This window comes from Dipodomys ordii, unplaced genomic scaffold (genome assembly GCF_000151885.1).
Source record: "Dipodomys ordii isolate 6190 unplaced genomic scaffold, Dord_2.0 Scaffold36, whole genome shotgun sequence".
In the NCBI taxonomy this organism is placed as follows: domain Eukaryota; kingdom Metazoa; phylum Chordata; class Mammalia; order Rodentia; family Heteromyidae; genus Dipodomys; species Dipodomys ordii.
In genome coordinates this window covers 803,346-827,491 of record NW_012267252.1, presented here as the reverse complement: position 1 = coordinate 827,491, position 24,146 = coordinate 803,346, and the positions used below count along the sequence as shown (strand labels likewise).

Sequence of the window (24,146 nt, the reverse complement as noted above, 5' to 3'; positions counted from 1 at the left end):
CTTCCTTCCTTCCTTTCTTTCTTTCTTTCTTTCTTTCTTTCTTTCTTTCTTTCTTTCTTTCTTTCTTTCTTTCTTTCTTTCTTTCTTTCTTTCTTCCAGTGTTGGGACTTGAACTCTGGAACTTATGCTCTCTCTTGTTTTTTTTTGCTCACGGCTGGTGCTTTACTACTTGAACCACTACTTGAACCACTGAAGATAAGAATCACATAGCTGGGCACCACTGGCCCATGCCTGTAATCCTAGCTACTCAGGAGGCTGAGATCTGAAGATTGTGGTTCAAAGCCAGTCCAGGCAGGAAAGTCTGTGAGACTCTTATGTCCAATAAACTCAGAAAAACTGGAAGTGGTGCTGTGGCTCAAGCAGTAGGGCACTAGCCTTGAGCAAAATGAGCTGAGGGATAGTACCCAGGCCAAGAGTTCAAACCATAAGACAAGCAAAACAACCCCCGCCAAAAAAATCAAACATAAAACCTTACCATGTTTGTCTGATCAGCTGGCTCCAAACCTCAATTCTCAGATCTCAACCTCCTGAGCAGTTAGGATGACAGGTGTGAGTCACCAATGTCTAGCTCTGCCCTGCTCCTTGCAAAAATCTCTCAATTGTGACTCTGAGCCATTCAGAATGCTCCTGCTCCTGCTTGTAAGGAGTGCTCAAGTGGGTGTTATAATTTAAAAGGATCCTTCATTTTCTTTGGAGATGGCTGCAAATGCCAAGAATCTAACATGTTCAGTTATGCCCACTGCTCTAGTAGCTCTGGAGGCCATATTCACTCATCATCTTTGAACCAAAAGCCCTCAAACTGTCTTTTGGGCCAGAAGGGGGCTGTAGGTCTGTGGGAATTTTCTTTTGTGATCATCTAGGAATGGGGACACTTGTAGCAAAGCTAACAAGTTAGCTTAAAATGTTAAAATCAGATCAGGGGATGTGTTCACTTGGGAAATAAGCCTTGGAAATGGGAACCAAAACAGGCCATTTCAAGAAGAAAGTTCTACCTTAGCCTTGTCATATAAAGCATGGTTGTCCAACATCATTTTCCGCTCGTGTGTGGCATAGCGCCGGAGATCTCTCTCAAACTGCTGGGAAGAGAAAGTAAAAAGAAAATCACTGCCATGTCTAGACTAATGTCTTTGGTATTGGGCAGCTAGAGATAGCTGAGACCCTCTAATGAATACTGCTTTCTACTGAACATTCTCAAGTGGTGTTCTTCCCCAGGGCAGGGCTCTCTTAGAGCAGAACTCTGATCCCATGAACAGAACTGAAGCTAGGTGAGAGCAGAGATGTATCTTGTTCTATCATTCTATTTCCTCAGTGCCTGGCAGGTGGCTGTAAGATGAACGCTGGTTGAATAGATGTTAGTTGGTAGAGGGAGAATTGTGTCCAGCTTATTCTGATCCAAAGGAAATTCTGGATAATTTTCTTTTAGGATTTTGAGTATCATTGCAGAAGAGAAAAAGGAAATGGGGTCCCAGATTCTAGCCTGGCTGTGTACCTCATGGCAGCTCACACAACCTCTCGGAATCTTGGCTGGTCACAGGATGGAGGGATTGCACAGTCAGGTCTTCTCGACTCTCTCAGCCTCCTGCTAAGACTCCAGAAAGAGCCATCCAGGCTACAATGGCTTCTTTCATGAGCAGGAGTGGGCTTTGCAGCCTTGGCCAGGTCCAAAGCCCGGGATGAGGACATGTAAAGCTTGGAAACAAGGACAGTGAATAACTTAGTCGTTCAGTTAGCTTTCTTGAGAGACGCACAGATGGAGATTCCACCCATTCTAGATGGATTAGACAGAAAGCCTGGGATTGCTGCACCCTGGAGGAGGATGAAGGAGGAGGTCCACACAGCCAGTGGTGGAAATAGGGCTCAGCCTCTGAGTCTGAAAGCCTGGGCTCTTTGCACCAAGCAATTCCAGCTTCATTGTTTAAAAGCTGCATCTGAGTCTCACAGCAACACTGTAGACAGGCAGAGCGAGGATGTTGTCTGAAGCCTCAGATGAAGAAAGGCCATAGAAACAAGATGACCCGACCCTTGCTTACATCATGCCTGGCTGCCTAGCATGTATTTGAGGTTTCCAGAGCATCTTCTCACCCAACCTGTAATCCAGTGAAGTAGCCAAGGTCCTGGTCATCATTTCTCCCATTGGCTAAATGGAATCTCTACAAGGTATTGGAACTTTGTTCAAGTTCAGACAGCTGGAAAGGACTTGTCATCGAGTCTGGGTGTTTCAAGCACAGGTGGCTGTCTCTACTTTCTAGGTGGGGTGGAGAATTCACTGATCTAAGCTGCTCCAAGGTAAGGCTGCTCATCTAAGGTCCACACATGGGGAATCAGTGTTCTGTCTTAACCTGACTCTGACAGCCAGGTTTCAGGAAAACTCTCCCAGTGTGTCTCCTCGGTCCCCTGGCCCTCCTCACTCCTGTGGCCGCCAGTAATTCCCAGGCCTAAGCAGGCCAGACCTCTGTCTGGGAACGTAGCACTTACCCGGGAGCCTGTCCACCCCAGCAGGGCAAAGGCTCGGCGCTCATAGGGGCACATGACCAAGTCCACACGGATAGCTTTCCAGGTCTTTCCTTCCTGCTGGGAGGACTGGTCACTGTTCACCCTCTGATGGTCCAGTTTCAAAATGAGAAAACATTTTTGAAAGTGATCTAAAGCATCCACCTTCCTACTTGGCAACTTGAGCTTTTCAAATGTCGACTCCACATGGTCACAGTATAAAAGTAATCCCTGGAAAGCGAGAAGAAGACAGGTCAGGAAGGAAGGGAGGGTCTCTTGTGGAGAGCAGGTATGATTAACTGACATCTTCACAGGGCTGAGCAGAAGGTGGGTGCATGCATGTTCTCACAACATTGGGAGAGGAAGTGAAAAAAAATGGTTGTCCTTGTCTTCCTGAAGAACAGGTATTGAGTGGAGAGGGAGTGGGGGGGGAGGGGGGACGGCGGGGAGAGGCTGAGAAAAACTTTGAGAGAATCTGCCAGAACTCAGGCCCTGTTTTTGCTGGGTATGCATGTAGACTGCAATTCACCTGTAAACTCTAAAGTAGCTGGGATTACAGGCAGGTACAGCGTATCTGTCTGTTGTAATGGAGCCTCACTAAGGCTTGCTTGCTCTTGCTGGCTGAATCCTGGTGTCTATCTCCTGAGTAGCTGGGATTACAAGCATGAGCCACCACCCTTGTCTTACCTTTTTTTCCCACAAGTTTGTCACTTGATGCAGAAGTTGCTGTTCTTTTTCTTCTGTTACTTCTGGGCTAGTAATTAAAAAATCCACATCATGCCCAATCTTCTTTCCTCTAGTTTAAAAAAAAAAGTTCAAAATGAATTAATTAGATTAGATTCTTGTCTTTCTTTTTGATCAGAGACTGGCTAGCACTCTAACAACTGAGCCACACCTCCAAACACTAGATTAGCTTCTTCTTTTTTTTGTTGTTGTTTTGGTTTGTTTTTTGGTTGTGGGGCTTGAATTCAGAGCCTGGACACTGACCCTGAGCAATTCAGCTCAAGGCTAGTGCTCTGCCACTTTGAGTCGCAATGCCATTTTTGGTTTTCTGGTGGTTAGTTGGAGATAAGACACTCTTGGACTTTCTTGCCTGGGCTGGATTTGAACTACAGTCCTCAGATCTCAGCCCCCTGAGGAGCTAGAATTACAGGCGTGAGCCACTAATACCTGGCTTCTAGGTTAGATTTTTTTCAGCCATTGTTTTTGTAAAACATTGTTTTTGTGTCTATGCCCTATGCTTATAGTGAAAAATAGCCATGGCTTTTTTCTTTTTGGAGGTGCTGGTTTTTAATTTAGGATCTTCACCCTGCTAGGCCAGTGCTCTGCCACTAGAGTCAGGCCCACTGGCTCTTGCATTTAAGTGTATTTTTAGATAAGGTCTCATGAGATGATCTTAAACCATGATTCTCCTCTGTCCACCCCACAAAGAGATGGGGTTATAAGCGTGCATCACCATGCCAGGCCTCATAACATTTTTTGTTGTTGTTGTGGTCATGAGGCTTGAACTCTGGGCCTGGGCACTGTCACTCAGTTCTTCAGCTCAAGAAGAGTGCTCTACCACTTGAGCCACCACCCCACATCTGGCTTTCTGGTGGTTTATTAGAGATAAGAGTTTCACAGACTTTCCTGCCTGGGCTGGCTTTGAACCATGATCCTTAGATCTCAGTCTCCTGAGTAGCGAGGATTACAGGCATGAGCCACCAGTGCCCTGCTCCTCATAACATTTTAACAAACAAGATATTGGCTCTTGCAACTGTCTGCTTTGCAAACTAGATTTACAAAAAAAAAATTGGGGGTGGGGCTAGGAAGGTGGCTCAGTGGTAGAGCACTTGCCTTGCATGCCCTGGGTTCGATTCCTTAACACCACATAAGAAAAAAGCCGGAAGTGGTGCTGTGGCTCAAGTGGTAGAGTGCTAACCTTGAGCTGAAGAGCTGAGGGACAGTGCCCAGGCCCAGAGTTCAGGCCCCACGACCGGACCCAAAAAAAAAAATTTTTTTTGGTTGGTCATGGGGCTTGAACTCTGGGCTTGCGGGGGGGGGGGGTCCGGTCGTGGGGCCTGAACTCTGGGCCTGGGTGCTGTCCCTCAGCTCTTCAGCTCAAGGCGAGTGCTATACTGCTTGAGCCACAGCACCACTTCTTGCAAAATAGATTTATGACAGGGAAAAAACCATATACAGAATGTACATGGCTATGTACAGATGGGCAGAAAGTAACAATGCATACTTCTTCTGTACATTCACTGATACCGACAGCACACACACACACACATACACACAAAGACATGCATGGCACAAGCAAGCCAGATTGCATTTATATAACACAGAGCAGCACTCCTGGAGTTAGGACAGAGATGAAGTGAATTTTCTTGGATTCAGTCTTTCTCCCCTTTCTCCTTTGCCCCAAGCCTCACTGGTCAGAATAGCAGCAGCCACCAGGCAGAGGTTGCGAAGGAAAGGTAGAGGTGGCAAGGGATGGAAGAAGAGGAATAAATCCCTTTCTGACATAGTGGCCTCAGTATCAAAGAAATGCACACATCTCTGAGAAGTTCACTCAATCATTCATGGAGTCACCCAAGTTATCCTGAACCCCCACTCCATGCCAGGCATTAGCACCCTGGTCTGAGTGGGAACGGAGCCCACTCGCTTAGTGAGCAAGCTCCCATGGGAGTGAACTCCTGGGAAACTGCACCAGAGGCTTGGCACATGGTCAGCAGCTTTGAAGAGAGCTTCCTACTCCAGTCCAGAGAAGGGGAGGATCAAGGAAGGCTTTAGGGAGGAGGTGGCATTGAAATTGATGGGAAGAACTTAACCAGGAAAGGCAGCCCAAGGAGAGAATTGCCTCTGAGCAGAGCCAGAGACAAGAAGCAGTCTGCGTGTACAGGGAGTGGCCTGCCCTTTAAGGATGCTGAAAATGAACAGAGAAACAGGAGGCACAGCTCCAGGGAGAGACTGGTGCCAGTTCGTCAAAGGCCCTGTGTGCTCACTGAAGCCTGCCTGTGACCCACAGTCACAGAAGGTGTCAGAGCAAGGGAGGCGGAGCAGCCCAGTCACTCACCTCCGGAACCCTCCGGTCAGTGTGACCAAGGCACTGGGAAGGAATGTCCGGACGGCCTCTTTAACCAGCATGCTGACTGCCTCTGCCTCCGCCTTAGTCACACTGCTGACGAGGTCTTCGTAATAGAGGAACCCTGAGAGGCCATTGGACAGGGTAGGTCAGGGTAGACGCTCTGGCACGTGCAGCATTACCAGGGTGGAGCGGGGATTCTGCCCCCCTACGGGGCTACAAGGCCACAGGCATCAGCTAAACTCTGTTTCTATGGAGACATTCGTTTAGTTGAGAGAGCTCTGATTTCTGAGAATGGCTTCTGGGTGCCTACCAAGGACACAGTGTCCACATCCCTCAGGAGCCCCAACTGCTCTGATCCAACATCCTAATGAAGAGCCAAGCTTCTTTTTAAATATATTATAAAGGTGATATATAGAGGGGATTCAGTTATATGTCAGGTAAAGAATACATTTCTCAGCCTCTTCTTCCTTCTGTTTTCCTCTTCCTCCTCTTCTTCCTCTTTCCTCCTCCTCTTCTTCCCCTACCTCCTCCTCACTCTTCCTCCTCTTCTTCTTCCTCCTGTTCCTCCTCTACCTTCATCTTCTTCCTCCCTCTCTTCCTTTTCTTCTTCCCCCTCCTCTTCCGCTTGCTCCTTTCTGTTTGTTTTTGATACAAGCTCTCACTAGTGTAGTCAAGTTGGTCTTTGGCTTTTGATCCTCCTGCCTCAAGATCCCAGGTCAATTTCCCTTCCTCTCTTGACTCTTTACCCACATTTCTTATCCAGGAGAGAGCTAGGACCCAAATGTCTACAAGCCCACACAAAGCAGGTCAGCGAGTACTTCAGTTTGACATGGGAAAAAGGAATCAAATTAGCCACTGGGAAAAGCCTTTCCCACGGTGTCAGACACAGTGTTATCTGACATATTCTCCCTGTTACTGATGAGGAAGTTAAGGTTTTAATAACTTACTCAAAGTTACACATCTGGAAAGTGCTAGAACCAAAACTTGGATTCAAGCATCAACAGATTATACCGATCCACCCCCAATTAAAAAAAAAAGTTCAGCTCACTGAGATTCCTGTGGAAGTACAGCTGACTCCAGTCTCTTCCACAACCCAACCCACCCAGAGCAGCAGTGCGTTTTAGGCGAACTCATACCTGCTTTCTGCATTCGTGTGAATTTCAGGCTTTTGTCTGATCTGACTTTGCTCAGAGTTCTAAAGCCCATCTGGAACCATTTCTCAGATGTCTTCAATCCCACTCCAAACACAGAAGTAAACAACTAATGGGAAGGACAGACATGCTATTAATTTTGAGGATAATCACCATGAAAATGACATGAGACTTTCCAAGGTTTATGGGGGGGAGGGAGAGGAGGGAGAGCAGGAGCAAGGCTCCCACACAGCTTCTCTTGAGCTAACAAGCAGGTGGGTGCTGGTGGTTTCTTCAAGGCTATTGGTACATGGTCCATGAGAGCGAGAAGCATCTATCTGCACAGGGCTCACATAGAACTCAGGTAGCAGATGGCCTGTGCTTCCAGTGCAGCACAATCTCGGGCTGCATGTCTATCCTCGGCACTGATAGAGAAATGCCCATGGAGGTTAAAGATCTCTCCTACCCCACAGGTGGCTAGTGGCAGAACACAGATTGGATCACCGATTTATTTATATTTATAAACCGGCTCCTGCTCACAGCCACATTTTAGGTCTTTGCATCATTTTTGAATGGAAGGATCTGGTCAAAGCCCCTTCTACCTGCTACTCTAGGGGAGGGAATGTTGGGAAATTACAGATCATATCAAAATCAATGGAGGTGTAGGGAATTGTTCTCAGATAGGGGGTGGCTCTTCAAGAGTAAGTTTGTTCAGCCCACGTGGTCCTTTTGTCACCTTGGTATTTGTAAACACCAATCACTGATTCTTGGAAGGTAGGGTAGTTTGTATATCACCATAGGGTAGCTATAATCTAGGGCATCTACATTTGTTTAGGCATCTTCTTCCTAGGACTCTACTATACATCAAATTGTTCATCTCTCCCCACTTGATTTTCATATGTTGAAGTCCTAAGCTCCTGCATGATTGTTAGAAATGGAGCCTCTAGGAGGTTATTGAGTTTAGATAAGGTCCTATCTGTGCTTGTGTAAGAAGAGGCCCCACAGAGCACTCTCTCTCTCTGGCCCTGTCTCTCCTTGTTTGTCTCTCACTGTCTCTGCCTCTGCCTATTTTTTCCTCTCTTTCTTTCTACCATAGGAGGACACACCAAGTTGGCCAGTATTTGCAAACCAGAAAGAGGTCCTCACAAGAATCCAACCATGCTAGCATCTTGATCTAGAACTTTCAGCTTCTAGTACTAGAAGGAAATATATTTCTATTATTTAAGCTCTTCCGTTTATGGCATTTCATTATGGCAGCCCAAGAGAAGACAATATGATTAACCAAAAGGCTTTTTTTTTCAATAAACATATACTTACTTTGAAGGATTGATATCGTTCGTCATTTAACACAGCTTTAACTTCAGAACTTTCTCCATCTTCAATAATTTCCTGCATTGTTAAGTGAAAAATAGTTTAATTGATTGCCACTGGACAATCACAGTACAAGACTCCCAGTCACAGATCTAGAAGAATGGTTTCTCATGTGGCGCACCTGTTGCCCACAGAATGCTTCCCTGGCTGGCCTGGAGAAAACAATTTCCCTGTAATCCTGACAATGCAAGCTCCTCCTATGCCAAAAGACTCCTTCACTATCCTTCAAGGTAGAATACAGAATTATGAGGGGCCCAACCTACAGAACCATAGGCAAAATATTCATTGACAAATATATGCCCAAATATTTCTGATAATTCCTTTTCCAATGGAGACGAACTTGTTAAAATAAAAAGACTTTTCAGGACTGGGAAGATGGCTCAGTGGTAGAGTGCTTGCCTTACATGCATGAGGCCCTTGGTTTGATTCCTCAGCACCACATAAGCAGAAAAAGCTGGAAATGGGGCTGAGGTGCAAGTGTTAGAACTCTAGTCTACAGCTGAAGAGCTGAGGGACAGTGCCCAGGCCCAGAGTTCTGACCCCACGACCAACACAAAAATAAACAAATAAAATAAAATAAAAAGACTTTTCAATTGAGCAGGTTAATATTGCACCCACTGAATAGCCAGTTCACATTTAAGCCTTTATGACATCAGCTCCTTTCCTTAAATAATGTGTTGTGCCCTTGACTATACTGAAACTTATAACCAAATCACCAACTTGCAGGGAAATCCTTGAACTCTAGGCCTGGGCTCTGTCCCTGAGATCTTTTGCTCAAGGCTAGTACTCTTCCACTTTGAGCTACTGCTCCACTTCTAGTTTTCAGGTGGTTAATTGGAAATAAGAGTCTAACGGACTTTCCTGGTTGGGCTGGCTTTAATCTGCAATCCTCAGATCTCAGCCTCCTGAGTAGCTATGATTATAGGCATGAGCCACCAGCCTCTAACTGGAAAATCCTTAAACATCTTTAAACACATAAATACTACCCAGCTCCTGGAACCCAGATAGAGAGGAGGAATAAATTCACTGCACACCACACGATCACTGAGGGCATCACAGCTTTCACACAGCCTGTGTTGGAAGTCAGGCATCTCCCTGCACTGAGCTTTTAAGTTACTTGAGTAATAATGAGAGAGCTCTTCTATTCCACTAACTGGTCCTTCATAGAGCCAGCCGTGATAATAGTGGGGTATGGATTATACACACATACATCTAACTCTATAGATATGAAGAGTTATCTCAGAAATATCCTGTATAGAAACATATGTTGAGATAGACAGAATGAACTAATAGTTTCCTGATGATTATAATAAATATGATTTCATGATTCCTTCTCTCTTTCCCCCTCCAGCTCCTCTGCCTCTCTCTCTACCCTTTCCCTATTAAGAGGTGTGACAAATCCTACCTTGCCCTTACCTCTATGATACATTTCACCTTGTCCCCCAGACAGGGAATTCCTTCTGTGTCCTTCATGCTGCTAACGGTGAACGGCAGAGATTTCAGTACAGAGGATGCCCTCATGAATGCCAGACAACAGCTTTCATTCTCTCTAAACTCAGAATTTTCAGCCAGTATGTCAAGGGCATCCTGAAGAATAAAAACCGATAAGCAAAAGGGCTGCTTCTGAGTCCTCAGCCAGTGGTCACTCAATAATGTCTCTTGCTCTCCTTACATACTGAAAAGCACCTGACCATCTCCTTGAAGGACAGGATTGGTCTCCTGCAACTGGGCACCCTCCCCTCTAGGATGGAGTAGAGCTGAACTGAAAAGACGGAAGCTGAATGTATCATGAGGAAACTCTCTTAGCTGCTGTTAGATATTTAGGAATGATTTAACCAATCAATGTTCTAGTGCTCACTGCATTCTATTAATAAGGCCTAGGCATGTTCCTTCCTTCTTTGCTGCCTTCTTCACCAGCCTGTGGCTATGGTTCTGCCAGGATCTCCAGGCATCTTCATCTCTTAGCACAGGCCCAAAGCACAGCCAGTGCTGAACATAGGCTTGTTGGGTGAATGGGTGTGCTCCTAGACAGTGCAGACCCCAGTACAGGGTTATTTAAGGTGAAGTGTGTTTGCACTGCTAGCAGAGGAAACAGCTGCAGTTGTGTGGCATCGTACTCAGTAAACCAGTAGCTTCAATTTCCTGGTCTTCATCACAGATGTGGGGCTGGAAGTGTAAAAATGAGCAGCTCTGTGTTTGATATTCTACCGGATGTTTTCTGCAGGTGATGATGGACCACTAGGCTCAGGGACAAGCAGCTGTGGACTTGTTAAGGTCATCTGGAATGCTTCAGGGCTAGTGAGAGCCTCAGAGATGCTACAGCTAATGTCTTATTGCATAAACCAGGAAGCTAGGCTCAGAGAGAGGCATCGACTTGCTCCAGCTACTTAATCCCAGGCTGGCCTCCACATTAGCCAATTCTTTGTCTGTTAGCTTCCCAGCAAAAGCTGTGGATGCATCATGGATGCATGATTTGTCCTTGCTATGTTTTTGGCTAGTTACAGTATTTGGCTTTTCAGGATATTTTTCCTTTGAAGAGTATTGTGCTCAATAGTGACAACTCTGACTAAGTAGCAATCTATCCTCTCTAGAGAATAGACTCCAAGGATATTGGTCCATTTCCATGCAAGAAGGATGAGCCTCCAAAATAAAAGAATAAAAGAGATTGATGCTTGGTAGAAAGAAGAATCAGAAATAGCCTAAGGGATGAGTAGATATGGGAGATAGCTTTCTCAGATTTCCAGATAAATCATCATTTAGTTTGTAGGCCTACAGAAAGAAGCTTCAAGGCCTTCATGTGTCCTGAATATTGGTAAACCTCTTACCGTGAATACATGGTTCCAGTTGTTTAAAGTGGTTCTTCTCTCACAAGCGTACTGAGAGATCTTTTGTGCAGTCTGTGGTAGAGTGTTTTGGAGGCCTGGGTTGGAGCTAGGTGGATGGTCTCTTCTCACCTAAACAAATGTATAACCACCCATTTTAAATAGCACTGAACAAAAATAACAATCATCAGCCATGTAGAAAATAATTGGAAACAATTTTTAGCAATTATCTATGTTTTAAAATATTATGTACATCTTAATATTTGAATTTGCTATTATTAACGTATTTTTCTGTTTTAAGTTATATTAATCAGCAAGTTTCATTATGATATGTATCTTTTTTTGGAAATAAAACAAAACATGAAAAAGGAACTACCAAATAATGATCATTTTTCTTTTCTGGGAACTAATATCATTATGGACCAATGTCTTTTCCCAAATGGCCTAGAACTATGGTAAAGCATTTACAATTAAGAGCTTAAGTTTCCTTATTTTTTATTTCGTCATTTTCTTTTCCCAAATAATTTTAGTAAGAAAAATACTTTTCTGGTTGCAAAAACATCAAGCCATAAATATTTTGAAATATTTGTGCATAAATGTATTCATGCAAATAGCTCCCATCTACACATTTCCTACAATGTATCAGACATGGTACCTGCTACTCTAATCTTCATGCTTCTTTTATGAGGAGGCATTATTATGTCATGGAGGAGGAAACCAGAGCTCAGAAAAGCTCAGTGACTTGTAGAGAACCTAGGGTTTAACTCAGGTCTATAGATTCCATAGCCCATGCTCTTGGGCACCAAGCAAAGGGCAGTGAAGGTCCTGCCCAGGATACTTACAACAAGCTGGTGTTTTCCTGTCGTCTGCACTGGTTTCCCTGCTCCCATGCATTCTACCAGCCAGGAGATGTCAAGGAATTCCAGCTGGGAGCTGGCTTTGATGTTCTGTACTTGAAGCCACTCCAGAACATCTGAACCTGAGTTGTTTTCTGCTACAATGTGGGTGACAGAATCGCTGGAAAATACAACACAAAATAATCCGGTAAAGGAGTTTACAACATCTGGAGCTCTCCTCTGTCTTCCAGGTTTCAGAGTGTCAATTTCTTTATTTTATTTTATTGTAAAGATGCTGTACAGGGCTGGGAAGGTGGCTCAGTGGTAGATAACTTGCCTTGCATGCCTGAGGCCCTGGGTTCGATTCCTCAGTACCACATAAGCAAAAAAGAAAAAAGCCAGAAGTGGCGCTGTGACTCAAGTGGTAGAGCGCTAGCCTTGAGCTGAAGAGCTGAGGGACAGCACCCAGGCTGAGTTCAAGCCCCACGACCGGACCACCCCCCCCCCAAAAAAAAGATGTTGTACAGAGGGATTACAGTTACATGAGTAAGGTAATGAGTACATTTCTTGTCGAACATTGTTACTTACTTCTTTGTTTTTCTCCTACTATCCCTTTCTTTCCCCACTTCCCCCACTTCCTCCCCCAGAAGTGTAACGTTCATTTCCAACATAGTGTCTTGTGAGTATCACTGTTGCAATGGGTCATCCTGTACCCTTGTTTCAGCATTTTGTTATTCCCTTTCCCCTCCCCAAATTAGATAAATGTATATACAAGATGCCAGGTACCAAAATCAAATATGGTGACAACAGGGAATATACTACAGGGGGAAGAGCATACAAAAGAAATATAAAAATCATATAGTACATTAAAAACAACAATGACACAGAAAAACCTCTCGTGTCCATATCTTGGAGTTCATATAGGTTTAGAGTATCAATTTCAAAGGGGAAGATGCATGCTAGACTGGACCAGCATCCAGGACCCCATGCAAAGGAATCCTCCATTTAAATTAGTGGAGGGGGAACAGTCTATGTTGCATGTCAGCTGCAGGAAAAATTCAGCCAATATTAGCAAGAATGTGATGTTCCAGGGACCGCCAAGGTCCAGAGAAGATAGAAAGTGAAATTGTCCTTAGACAATTTCAATCCAGCAGCCTTCTAACTGCAACCCACAGCCAGAAATACATTTTATATCAGGACCTGAAATACAAAGAGACGTAAGTATAGCTATAAGTCTGCCTTGGTCTGTTTTAACTGCTAAAGCAAAGTACCTTAGATGGGGCAATGTGTTAAAGGCAGGATTTGATTGCTCATTGTTTTAAAAGGTGGGAAGACAGATGGAGATGCTGACAGATTTGGTGGCTGGTAAGGGTCCCTACCTCATAAGTGGCACCTGCTGGGTGTCCTCACATGGTAGGAAGGGGCTCCAAGGCCTCTTTTGTAAAGCCATTGATCCATTCACCAGAGCAGAGCCCTCCTGACCAATCACTTTATCTCCCACCTACAATGGTCATCTCAAGAATTTGCTTTCAACATACAAGTTCTAGGGACCACACACATTCAAACCATAGCAGCATCTCATTAAATTGATTTAATTGATAGCTTATGGCCAGCCTTTAGGCACTGTTGCTTTATATGTCTTGCTGTGCACTCATTCCTGTGATGTAAGACAGCCAGGGATCTTTTCCCTATTAACACCTGAGCAGCTGCCATGTTTCTGTTTTCCAAGCTTTATCATGTCATTACATATCCACGTAACTTCTCAAGTAAGTGATGGATTATTACACTGAAAGAATGGGAAAAGTAGTTGGGTGTGGTGGTACACACCTGCAATCTCAGCACTTAAGAGGCTGAAGCAGATGGACTGAGAGTCCGAGGCAAACTTGTGCTATGAGAGAGGGAGAGCGAGAGAAAGGAAGGAATAGAAGTGACATCGTGAAAGTCAGATATCTGTAAAATATACTTTTTCTGATGGTCATAGGTAGGTCAGGTATGTTATTATATCTAGTTTTCAACAAGATTTTACAGTTGGCATCATATCATAAGACCAGATGATTGGGGTGGGGCAGTACTTGAGTTTTGACTCATCTGGCTAAGCTGCTGCTCTACTCCTTGAATCATACTTCCAGCTCTACTTTTTGCTAGTTATTTTGCAGATGGAGTCTAGAAAACTTTTATGCCCAGGCTGTCCTGAATCATAATCCTTCAGATCTCAATCTCCTTAGTCAACAAGGTTACAGGTGTGAGCCACCATCACCCCGTGAGACCTAATGATTTTTTAAGCCCTTTCTATTCCTTCCACTCTCTTCCTTGACTTCCCCTTTCTCTTCAATCCATTGAGTATGTTGAGGTTTACTATTATATGCACTGCATATAATAAAATGTTATTTGTGGTGGTAGGCGTAAAAAAAACTAGGTACCAAAGAATGAAAAAAGGGGGGTTTCTATATAATAGTTTCTCAAATGAAACCAGGGGTTAACAATGAATTTTGAAGAGACACAAAATACAGACTAGACCAGTAAGGAGTGTTCAGAGAAAACAAAGAGATTGGTATGAGCTGGGAGAGTCAGATACTGTGGGAAATTGGGGCTTGTATGTGGTTTAGATGGCTGAATAGGAATAGGGTATCTGGAAGGCAGAACTCTGAGTTCTTCTGAAAGAGTAGGTTCAGAAGTAAAGGAACAGGGAAGAACTGGCCAGGACTGGAGTGAGGAGGCTGTTGGGAAATGGCTGAATTGGTAGGGACCACCAAATTATAGAGGGTCTAAAAGCCAAAGCCCCTTTGAGGAGGTTGGCTCTTCTTTTCTGGGGTTCTGAAGCCAGAGAAGGATCTTGTGAGCAGGGTGTTCATGGCACTGCAAGTGTTATTTTACAAGAGTGATCCAGTACACACAATGACTTGGAGGGAAGAATGATGGGTGGGGAGTGAAATAACAGGCCAGGTGTGAGATGGTCGTAATCCAGCCTTGTTCCTGCTGCACTGGAAAGAAAGACAAAAAAGAAACACAGGACATTTCATATGGGTGACTTGTGAAAGTTGAAGTGGAAATCAGAATCAAGGACCTCCAACATAATCCCAAGTAATAACACCTTTGGTAGAAATAAGGATTTAAGAAATTGTACCTCTTTGCAGGGAAGATTAGGAAGGGACTGAAGGTATTTCAGGTATGCTGCTTTAAAAGGTGGCAGACCTAAATTAGAATATCTTGTTGACAGGTGAGATCTGAGGCTAGTGCTGGGAAAGAAGTGGGGGTTAGAAGTTAGGGCTAAGGCTGTCTGATGGCAGGCATGCCAAGTCAGAAATGAACTAGGATCAAACATTTTACAAGGCCTAAGGAAACAGCTGCAACTGATTTCCCAATTCTAGGTCCATTTAATTCCAAAAAATATGTGTAATAAACGTCATGTGAAGGATTTAAGAAGACATCAAAAGGATAGAGAACACACTTATGCAGGAAATACTAGTCATCTATACCTCTTCAGAGGGAAACATTTCATTCTTATATCATCAGACTCTTTATTATGTATTATTACTTATTTATAATATTGGATAAGAGATGATATTCATCTTGTTATAATGGGGCTTTGTCAGAGAGAGAAAAGAATGTTGAGAAGGAGTTCTGGGGCTCAGTTTCCAAGTCCCCCCCACTCCCTTTCTTCCCCCCACCCTCTGCCTCTTTTCCCAGGACAGAGGAAGTATGTCTAAGATTACGCCGAGGATGAGAGCCATGTATGCTCTTTGGCTCATGTAAGTAGATATGTCAGTGATGGAATCGAATTCAGAAGACAGAAGACTCTGATTTAAATGTCCACTCTTGCACAACAAAAACAATCTTAAAGCATACCCTAGACAAACAGTCCAACAAACCAGACTTCTTAAGACCGTGCTACTTGGAGTGCATATGGTGTGAGCCCTGGGTTCTCAACAAGGTAAGAACAGGGATTTGACATCACCACAATAGGTTTATTGTTTGTTTTCAAATAAAACCTTCAGGGTAAAAGAATTTTTTTTGTAAACTAGTCCTTTGTCTGGAATAATGGAAGAAATACAAGCTTAGAGAGCCATCCCTGTCCTCGCCCTTTGAATTTTATCTTCTTGTGCTGCCTGAGTTCACTTGGCCTTCTCCACCTAATGGTCTAGATCTGCGTACAGTGCGATTCCTCAAGGTTGGGCTATCATTTGCCTGTGGCAGACAAGTCCACCTCTGGCTGTGCCTTCCTCTATGCTCAGTCCTGAGCCTGCTGGAAACAGTATGACCAGGAGACTCGCTCTCCCACACCCCAGTACACCACACTGACAATTTCCCATTGCTCTATGTGGCATCTGTTTGTCTATTTGCTGGTACCCAAGTTTCTCTCTGCTCTGAGTGCTCCAGTACTGAAAATATTTATACTTCATAAAGAACCAGAGAGAGGAGTTTAAAAGCTCCAACCACAGAGAAATGATATATCTATAAGGAGATGGAAACACTAATTACCCCCATTGACTCTTACATGTTCTAGATATGTATTGAATTATTATTCTGTAATCCATAACTATGTGCAATTACTAGGTGTCAATTAAAACACAAGGATATGATCATACACGAAATAGATTAAAAACCTAGTGCTCAGACACTCGGGTTTACAACATTAACTCAGATCTTAGTTCTGAGGCTTGAATTTCCCCTCAGCTACCAATTGCCTTTCTCTTCCTGTCTTCCTTTCCCAGGCTAGTGCTACCTCACTCCAAACAACTAGAAATGCCTTCCATGAAAGACATGCACCCATTTTCTTTGCCTAGAGACAGACCTGTCACCCAGTCCAGTCTGGCTTTCTTAAACTCACCGAAGGTCACCTGCTTTTCGCTTGGTTTCCTGAGATATCATTCTGGATTCCTCCCATCTGATGTAGGACTTATTTTGTAAACAGTGACTTGAATGATTTACCCTCAAACCAAGTTGTTTATAGTTTATAACCCCTCCTGGCCAATTTCCCACAGCAACTAATGTCTTTCAGAATCCTCGGAATCTAGAGATGGAAGCAGCTGTGTAGGTTTTATCCTGAGCTCTTACTAGCCAGGTTTCTGTTTCCAGTCTTGTCATGCTTTTAACCAAGAATAACATGTCAGGATTGTTAGTGCCACCTTAAATGGGATTTTTCAATAATTTTATTTATTTTTATCCCTGAGCTTCTTTGTGCTCAAGGCCAAGTGTTCTACCACTTGAGCCACAGAGCCACTTCTGGCTTTTTCTGAGTAGTTTATTGGAGATGAGTCACATGGCCTTTCTTGCCTGGGCTGGCTCCGAACCAAGATCCTTTAGATCTCAGCCTCCTAAGTAGCTATGATTACAGGTGTGAGCCACTGGCACCTGACTTTTTCAATAATTTAAAGCTTGCAAATTTTGAAATAGAAAGTAATTTGTACTAAAGCAAGACTGAAGCTAATGTTCCTTGCTATTGCATTGATAAAACTGAGGTTTGTATTAGGTTGCCAGAGACAAAAGTAATATTCATACATTATAGGAAATATACATATATTACATGACATTACATTATATTAGAAGCAAACTTTGGTGGTGTGTTAGTGCCCTCCTACAGACACCGGGAAGTGAGAGTTATCTGAGTGTTCACATTTCAAGGAGACAAAGAGACCAAAGACAGTTCTAACTGATGAGGAGACTCATAGCTCAAAGGGGTGGAGAAAAGATTCATAACTGCAGCTTTCTAAAGCAGCTGTCCATTGTTGGGTTTTGTCTGCAACTCTTTGCCTGCCTTGAGCTTTCTCTGTCAGGCATTTTTAAGAGGCTGATCTAACAATGTGCCCTTGAGGCTGATAAAAGCCATGCCTGAATCTGGTCAAGGATAGGGAGTCAGCCAACACGCAGGTGGAAAACACAGTGTTTACTACCATGAGTTTCCCATGGACCTGGGAGACAATGGTTTCAGATAATGAATGAAGTCAAAGCCATATTTCCAATGTTATATATACTGAATGAATGGGAAGGACAAGCATCCAGGTTAGCTAAACAAAACCAAAATAATACAAGAAGACTAAAAGTAAAGAACTGGGTAGCCATATATTAGGGTTTTTTGTGTACTTTTATTTTAAAGGACAACTAGTACATAGAATATCAGATCATAAAAAATATTTAGTCGGGCACTAGTGGCTCATAACTGTAATCCTAGCTACTTCAAAGACTGAGAGGTAGAAAATTTTAGAAAACTCCCCAATTAACCAGAAAAAAATTAGCTAAATTGGAGGCATGGATCAAATGGTAGCTGTGAGTGAAAAAAGCAGAGTGAGAGCTTACGGCCTCGAGTTCAAGTCCTGGTACCGGCACAAATATTAGTATCCATAATCTCCCACCCTTAAGAACTCCTTCTAACAGCTTGGTGGGTTTTCTTCCTGTCTTTGCTCTGTTAGTTTCTGTCACATGATCTACTTCATGCCCCAGAGAGGAGCCCACTCCCTTGAGTTCTGATATATAGCACAACAGATCCAGCTGATTCCAAGAAAATCTTACTTTACACCAGATAAGCATTTCCGTTTACCAAAGTACACTGACACCCATTCTCCTGCTTGCTGATCACCTTAGACTATTTATGAGGAAAATAAGATCAGATTGGAGAGAGGAGACTTTGACCACACCACATGGCTGGGAAGATCAGAGCCAGGATTTAAGAGCTCTAGATTTCTTGTCTTGAGATTTCTTCCTCCCATACTGTTTTTATTTTCCTCTCCACATAAAGCCTATGTCTTTAGCTACAGAGAGGTAGGACTTCTATTTCCTGTGGTTTATTCCTACCCCATAGATCTCAGGTGTGTTTAATGAGTCTTTGGAGCTGCCAGCCTGCAAACTTTGCCCCAGTCAAACACCCAACAGCAAGCAGTTTGCTTGCCAGGTACTTGTTTCCTCTGTTGTCTGTGCAGCTGGGCTTGGCCCGTGGCAGCGGGCATCTGGAGCACAGAGTGGGTCTTGTTGGCTGTCTCCAACAGAAGAAACTTGCCTTTCATTAGATCCCCTAAGTACCTGCTTCAGCCACTGAATAAGCAAAGGATCGCAGCTCTGTAAGTCAGGGGCCCATGCTGGAAGTATGGACGTTCTAGAAAGAGCCTTCCACGTAAGTGGTTATCTTGAACAGCTGGTTCTCATCTACCTGGCTGACTCTCACCACATTTCATGACCATGAAAATCAGTCCTATATTTGCTCAGGCTTTCTGTTCATTTTTTTTATTTATGGTTTTTTTTTTGCCTCTATCCCTATATACCCCTTCCTCCTCTTAATTTTTAATGTTTTATGTAAGTCTGTGAGATGAGGCAGATTTTACAATGTGATAGAAACTATGATTTTTGAGAAGCAATGTAAGAAACTGAGCTTGCAAATAGTTGTAGAAGTGTAAAAAGAAAGAAAAGACATAGGAATGAAAAAAGTAGAATATGTAAAGAGAAATTAAAAGAAGAGAGGCCAAAGGAGATTTGGAATTTCTGCATGGGAACCTTTTAGCAAAACACTAAATGTTTAAAAAGTCCATGTCTTAGGAATGATGGTGTTGTGGAATTAAACACATCTGGTTATTGGATTTTAATTATGCCTTCCCAACACATTAGAGCGGACATTTATCAAGAAATACTTGACAGTTTTATTTGTAAATACCAAAGATTCTTTTTGAACAAATGTCACCTAGCATGCTTACATTTTTTTTCTGACAAAATTGTGGTCCATCTACTCTGTCAGAACCAGAGACTCATATAGGTCCTCATCTGTCAAGGAATTGCGTGGGTCCCTGCTGTCTCCACTGCAATCCCTGGGCAGATTGATCTGGAACCCTCATTTATAGCCAGGTTCTTATATCACTTCTCAATCCTGTTCTGTTTTCTCTTCATTGATTCAAGCAAGGCCAGCATATATAGCAGGGAGGAAAACAAGAAGAACTGCTGTTTAACAGGAGCAGAGTGGAAAAGGAACCAATCTAGGTGACCAACTGCCTCCTTTCTGAGATCTGGTCACATCCCACTGGCAGGTCTATCAGATGAGCTGCCACTGAGTCTTTAACCAGAATCACTCTCGATACTCTATTCAGAAAACTATGATCAAGGTTGATGCCTGTGCTAAAGAAGCTGTCCTCAAAACTCCCTACGTTGTTTAAAAAAGTGAGAGCCGCAGTATCCTACCTGAGCTCATTTTCCACCCTGAACCCTTTACTGCGGGCCAGCTCCATGAGGAAGGCTCTGCGGCTGGTTCCCATTTTCTTCTCCAAGATGAAGAGGACCAAGTCTCGAAATTTGACGTCTTGAGGAGTGGAGGACATCAAGGCGCCCATCTGCCTGGGTCTCTTCTTGCGAGGGCCTGAGTGAGCTGTTGGCAGTGGATCCATAGGAAGAGACTGCTCTGTCTCGGGCTGAACAGTGGAGGGGTGTGTTTAGAAGTGAGGGGGAGAAGGAGGCTGCCACTCTCCTGCATAAGGGCTCTGATGTCACCTCACTGGCACTGGCACACTCTGAAGCCAGGGGAAGTCTTCATGGGCATCACCCTGGTAACAGCTTCCTGCTGAAGGAATGCCTGTCTCTGTTCAATTCCTTCTTCCAGTATGAAGAGCTTAATGGGAACAGTAAGTTAGCATCTGCCTTTACGTGCGTAGCCCCATCGCTCCTCAGAAAACCTCATGAGATAGGTAGGGAAGGAAGTACCATTGTTGGTATATCACTTCTCTCTCTGAGTGTTCAAGTCTTTCTCTTGTTTTTATGGATTCCTTTTAATTCCCAGGCCAGAGGTTTTCTCTTCCTCTCACCGTCATTCAGGTGTGAAGTTTGCATGGGGTGCTGCATGCTGTATGTGGGTGCTTTGATTCTACATAACCAGCATCGCCACACTTTCATTTCTACTGGTCACCTAGAACTATGATTTTCAGATCTGTATTCTACTCTGCCACTCTGAAGTGCTCTACAGCAATATACGAGCCACAAGTTCCCTTATGTGGGTGTATTGCACATAGATAGGGAAACCAAGTCTCAGACAAGTACTCAAGATGATAGAATAAGGGAACAAATACGGTCTCAAATTCAGTTCTTCTGAGTCCAAATGCAACATATCTTAGTTTTTTCTCCCCAGTGGGCTAATTTTGTCTAGAAAATAGTCAGTTATAGAATTCTAAAATAGATCATTGGACCAAAAATGATACACATATTTAAAATCCCAACACTCAGGAGGCTGAGGTAGGAGGATCTTGAGTCTGAGGCCAGTCTGAGTTAGAGCAGAATTCTGCCTCAAAACAATAACAATGACAAAATAGGTCTTTGACTCAAATGGTAAAGTACCTGCCCAGCAAGCAAGAGACCTTGAGTTCAAACCACAATACTACCAAAACAAAAATAATGATAACATATGATTGTTGTTTATCTGGTTGTTAGGCTATTATTTTTCAACTTATACCCATCTTTCTTTGATGGATCTCATGAAATTGGAGGTGGAACTGTGCTCTACCAACCCAATCCAAACTAGCAGTTTTCAACAATTCCAACTCCATCTCTTTGTTGTCTGAGCCCTAGGACTAGGACATCTTTCTTTCTTTCTTTCTTTCTTTCTTTCTTTCTTTCTTTCTTTCTTTCTTTCTTTCTTTCTTTCCTTCCTTCTTTCTTTCTTTCTTCCTTCCTTCCTTCCTTTCCTTCGCTCTTTTTCTTTCTCCTCTCTCTCTCTCTTTCCTTTTCTTTTTTCTTTGTTTGTCAATCATGGGGCTTGAATTCTGGGCCTGGGTGCTGTCCCTCAGCTCTTTAGCTCAAGGCAAACGCTCTACCACTTAAGTCACAGCACCCCTTCCAGTTTTCTGGTGGTTTATTGGAGATAAGAGTCATACAGACTTTCCTGCATGGTCTGGCTTCAAACCATGATCCTCAAATCTCAGCTTCCAGAGTAGCTAGAATTATAGGCGTGAGCTACTGGCACCCAGCTGAGACACACTTTCTGAAATTATCTTACTCTTTTTGCTTTGTCCAGCAAGGTCATTCCAATGAATGCAAAACAATCATCTCTATTCAAGTCTCTCAACAGAAATACCTAGTGTACCTTGAAAAAATACCTAACCTTAAACTGATACCATGTCCAATGAAATGGAAGTATAGAAAGCGAGTATTCACTCACATTGCTACACAAAAGTGTAGTGTTTCTAAAAGAATAATTTGATGACAGTGTTTAAAAAATCTGCATGATATTCAAATCCCTCAACCCATCATTTTGTTTCTCTTTTTAGGAGCGATACATTAAGACCTATGTTCCACAATGTTCATCACAGCATTATTTTTATAATGAAGACTTAGAATCAACGTTCAGGAGGTTTTGGTTGGTAAACTTAGACAGAACACTACTTAGTTACTTGGTAACTATATGGCATGAATTTGGATATGGAAGACTAGAAAGGCAGATGGTAAGCCTGACAGTGTAATAGTGGATTTCACATATCATTTGATATATGTATGGTTTGAATTTTTGTTTTTGTGCTTTTCTGTTCTACAAATTTTCCTTCCTTCCTTCCTTCCTTCTTTCCTTCTTTCCTTTTCTTCCTTCTTTCCTCCCTCCCTCCCTTCCTCCTTCCTTTCTTTTTCCTTTCTTATTTCTTTTTTTTTTTGTCAGTCCTGGGGCTTGAACTCTGGGCCTGGGCACTGTTCTGGGCTTCTTTTGCTCAAGGCAAGCACTCTACTACTTGAGCCACAGCGTCACTTCTGGCTTTTCTGAGTAGTTTATTGGAAATAAGAGTCTCACGAGTCTGGCTTCAAACCATGATCCTCAGATCTCAGCCTCCTGAGTAGCTATAGTTTTTCTTTTTTTTCCTTGGGGGAGGGGTCCGGTCATGGGGCCTGAACTCTGGGCCTGGGCGCTGTCCCTGAGCTCTTCAGCTCAAGGCTAGCACTCTACCACTTAATCCACAGTGCCACTTCCGGCTTTTTTCTTTTTTGCTTATGTGGTGCTAAGGAATTAAACCCAGGGCCCCATGCATGCAAGGCAAGCGCTCTACCACTGAGCCACCTTCCCAGCCCTAGTTTTTCTTTTTGAGACATGTTCTCACTATATTGCCCAAGCTGGTCTATAACTCTCAGGCTCAGGAGGTCCACCTACCTCAGCTTCTCAATTAGCTGGGACTACAGGTATGTACCACCATATCTGGCTATTGTTTTACAAATTTTGTACAATAAACATGAATTATGCGTGTTACCATAATAGAAATCACTTTACATTACTTGAGTTTACATTATGTGTCCTTAGTAAAAAGTGATAAGTCAAAGGTAATTTGATTATGTCAAGTAAGCTAAATAACAGTTGATATGTTTTCTGATATTTCCAGTGTGTGACAAGAAACACAACCATTGCTCTTCAGCTTGTTTGCATTTTATTTGCTTGTTTTGTAGGACAGGGCTCCCTGTGGGACCCCACTTACCAAGTGTGTGTTCTTGGACAATTTCCTTGAGTGGCGGGATTCCCAGCTTCTGATTTGTAAAATGATAATTACACTGCTAACTTCATAGTATTGTATGTGACAAATAAGGTACGGGATAAAAGCTAAGTATAACAGTACATACCTATAATCCCAGCTACTCAGGAGAGTCAGAACTGTAAGTTGAGGCCAGCCAGGGATAAGGTTGCTAGACTTTGCATCAAAAATCAGAGCCGGGCACCGGTGGCTCACACCTGTAATCCTAGCTACTCGGGAGGCTGACATCTGCGGATTATGGTTCAAAGCTAGCCTGGGCAGGAAAGTCTGAGACTCTTATCTTCAATTAACCACCAGAAAACTGGAAGTGGTGCTGTGGCTCAAGTGGTAGAGGCACTCGCCTTGAGCTGAAGAGCTGAGGGACAGCGCCCGGGCTAAGTTCAAGCCCCATGACTGACCCCCCCCCCACTAAAAAAAATTAGAAAAATTGTAAAAGGCTGAAGTCTGGCTCAAGTGGTAGAGCACTTGGTTAGCAAGCCCCAGGCCCTGAGTTCAACCCCAGTACCACAAAAAATATACACATACCAAAGCCAACAGACCAATCCCCAAACACCTGCCTACCAGGCCCACAGTGGGTGCTAGGTTACTATTCTCTATCCTCCTCTCCTGCCAAATGCTGGTGGGCACAACCAATGCACCTGCCAGCGACAGGATGACAGCCAAAAGAGAGCTAAGGTCACACGTGTCACTGGCCGCCACTCTGCTCATGCTCTGTAGTTGCCTCCCATGGTTAACACCATCCCCTCATGCCCCATTTGGCGTGCCACTGGCCCCAAAGCTTGCTTCAAGACCTCTCCTGCTCCTGCTGTGGGATGGAAGAGGTGGCTGCACATTCTCCCTGGTCAGGGCACAGGTGGGTCTCTGCTCCCCAACAAACGTTATTTTTATCCTCAGGAGCCCCGCTGCTGCACATTGGAGGAAGGCAGTTTGGGAGAGAAGACTTCTGTTTCCGGCAGTTTTCT

General features: G+C 43.6%; 1 protein-coding gene across 2 annotated transcripts in view; it reads right to left on the bottom strand.

Annotated features, from left to right (window-relative positions):
• The window catches only part of Dntt (DNA nucleotidylexotransferase), a 21,085-nt gene extending 1,006 nt beyond the window's left edge, over nt 1-20,079 (bottom strand). Inside the window, exons 1-10 of one of the 2 annotated variants that reach the window (XM_013017695.1) lie at nt 19,877-20,079; nt 11,726-11,900; nt 10,887-11,015; nt 9,478-9,648; nt 8,008-8,079; nt 6,697-6,820; nt 5,549-5,681; nt 3,178-3,286; nt 2,476-2,721; nt 993-1,076 (exon numbers count right to left, since the gene is read on the bottom strand). In XM_013017695.1, the coding sequence (XP_012873149.1) occupies nt 993-1,076; nt 2,476-2,721; nt 3,178-3,286; nt 5,549-5,681; nt 6,697-6,820; nt 8,008-8,079; nt 9,478-9,648; nt 10,887-11,015; nt 11,726-11,900; nt 19,877-20,079 (1,446 nt within the window). The remainder of the gene's footprint in view (nt 1-992; nt 1,077-2,475; nt 2,722-3,177; nt 3,287-5,548; nt 5,682-6,696; nt 6,821-8,007; nt 8,080-9,477; nt 9,649-10,886; nt 11,016-11,725; nt 11,901-19,876) is intronic. The other variant, XM_013017696.1, reaches the window with a different exon arrangement.
• Between the last annotated feature and the right edge of the window lie 4,067 nt (nt 20,080-24,146).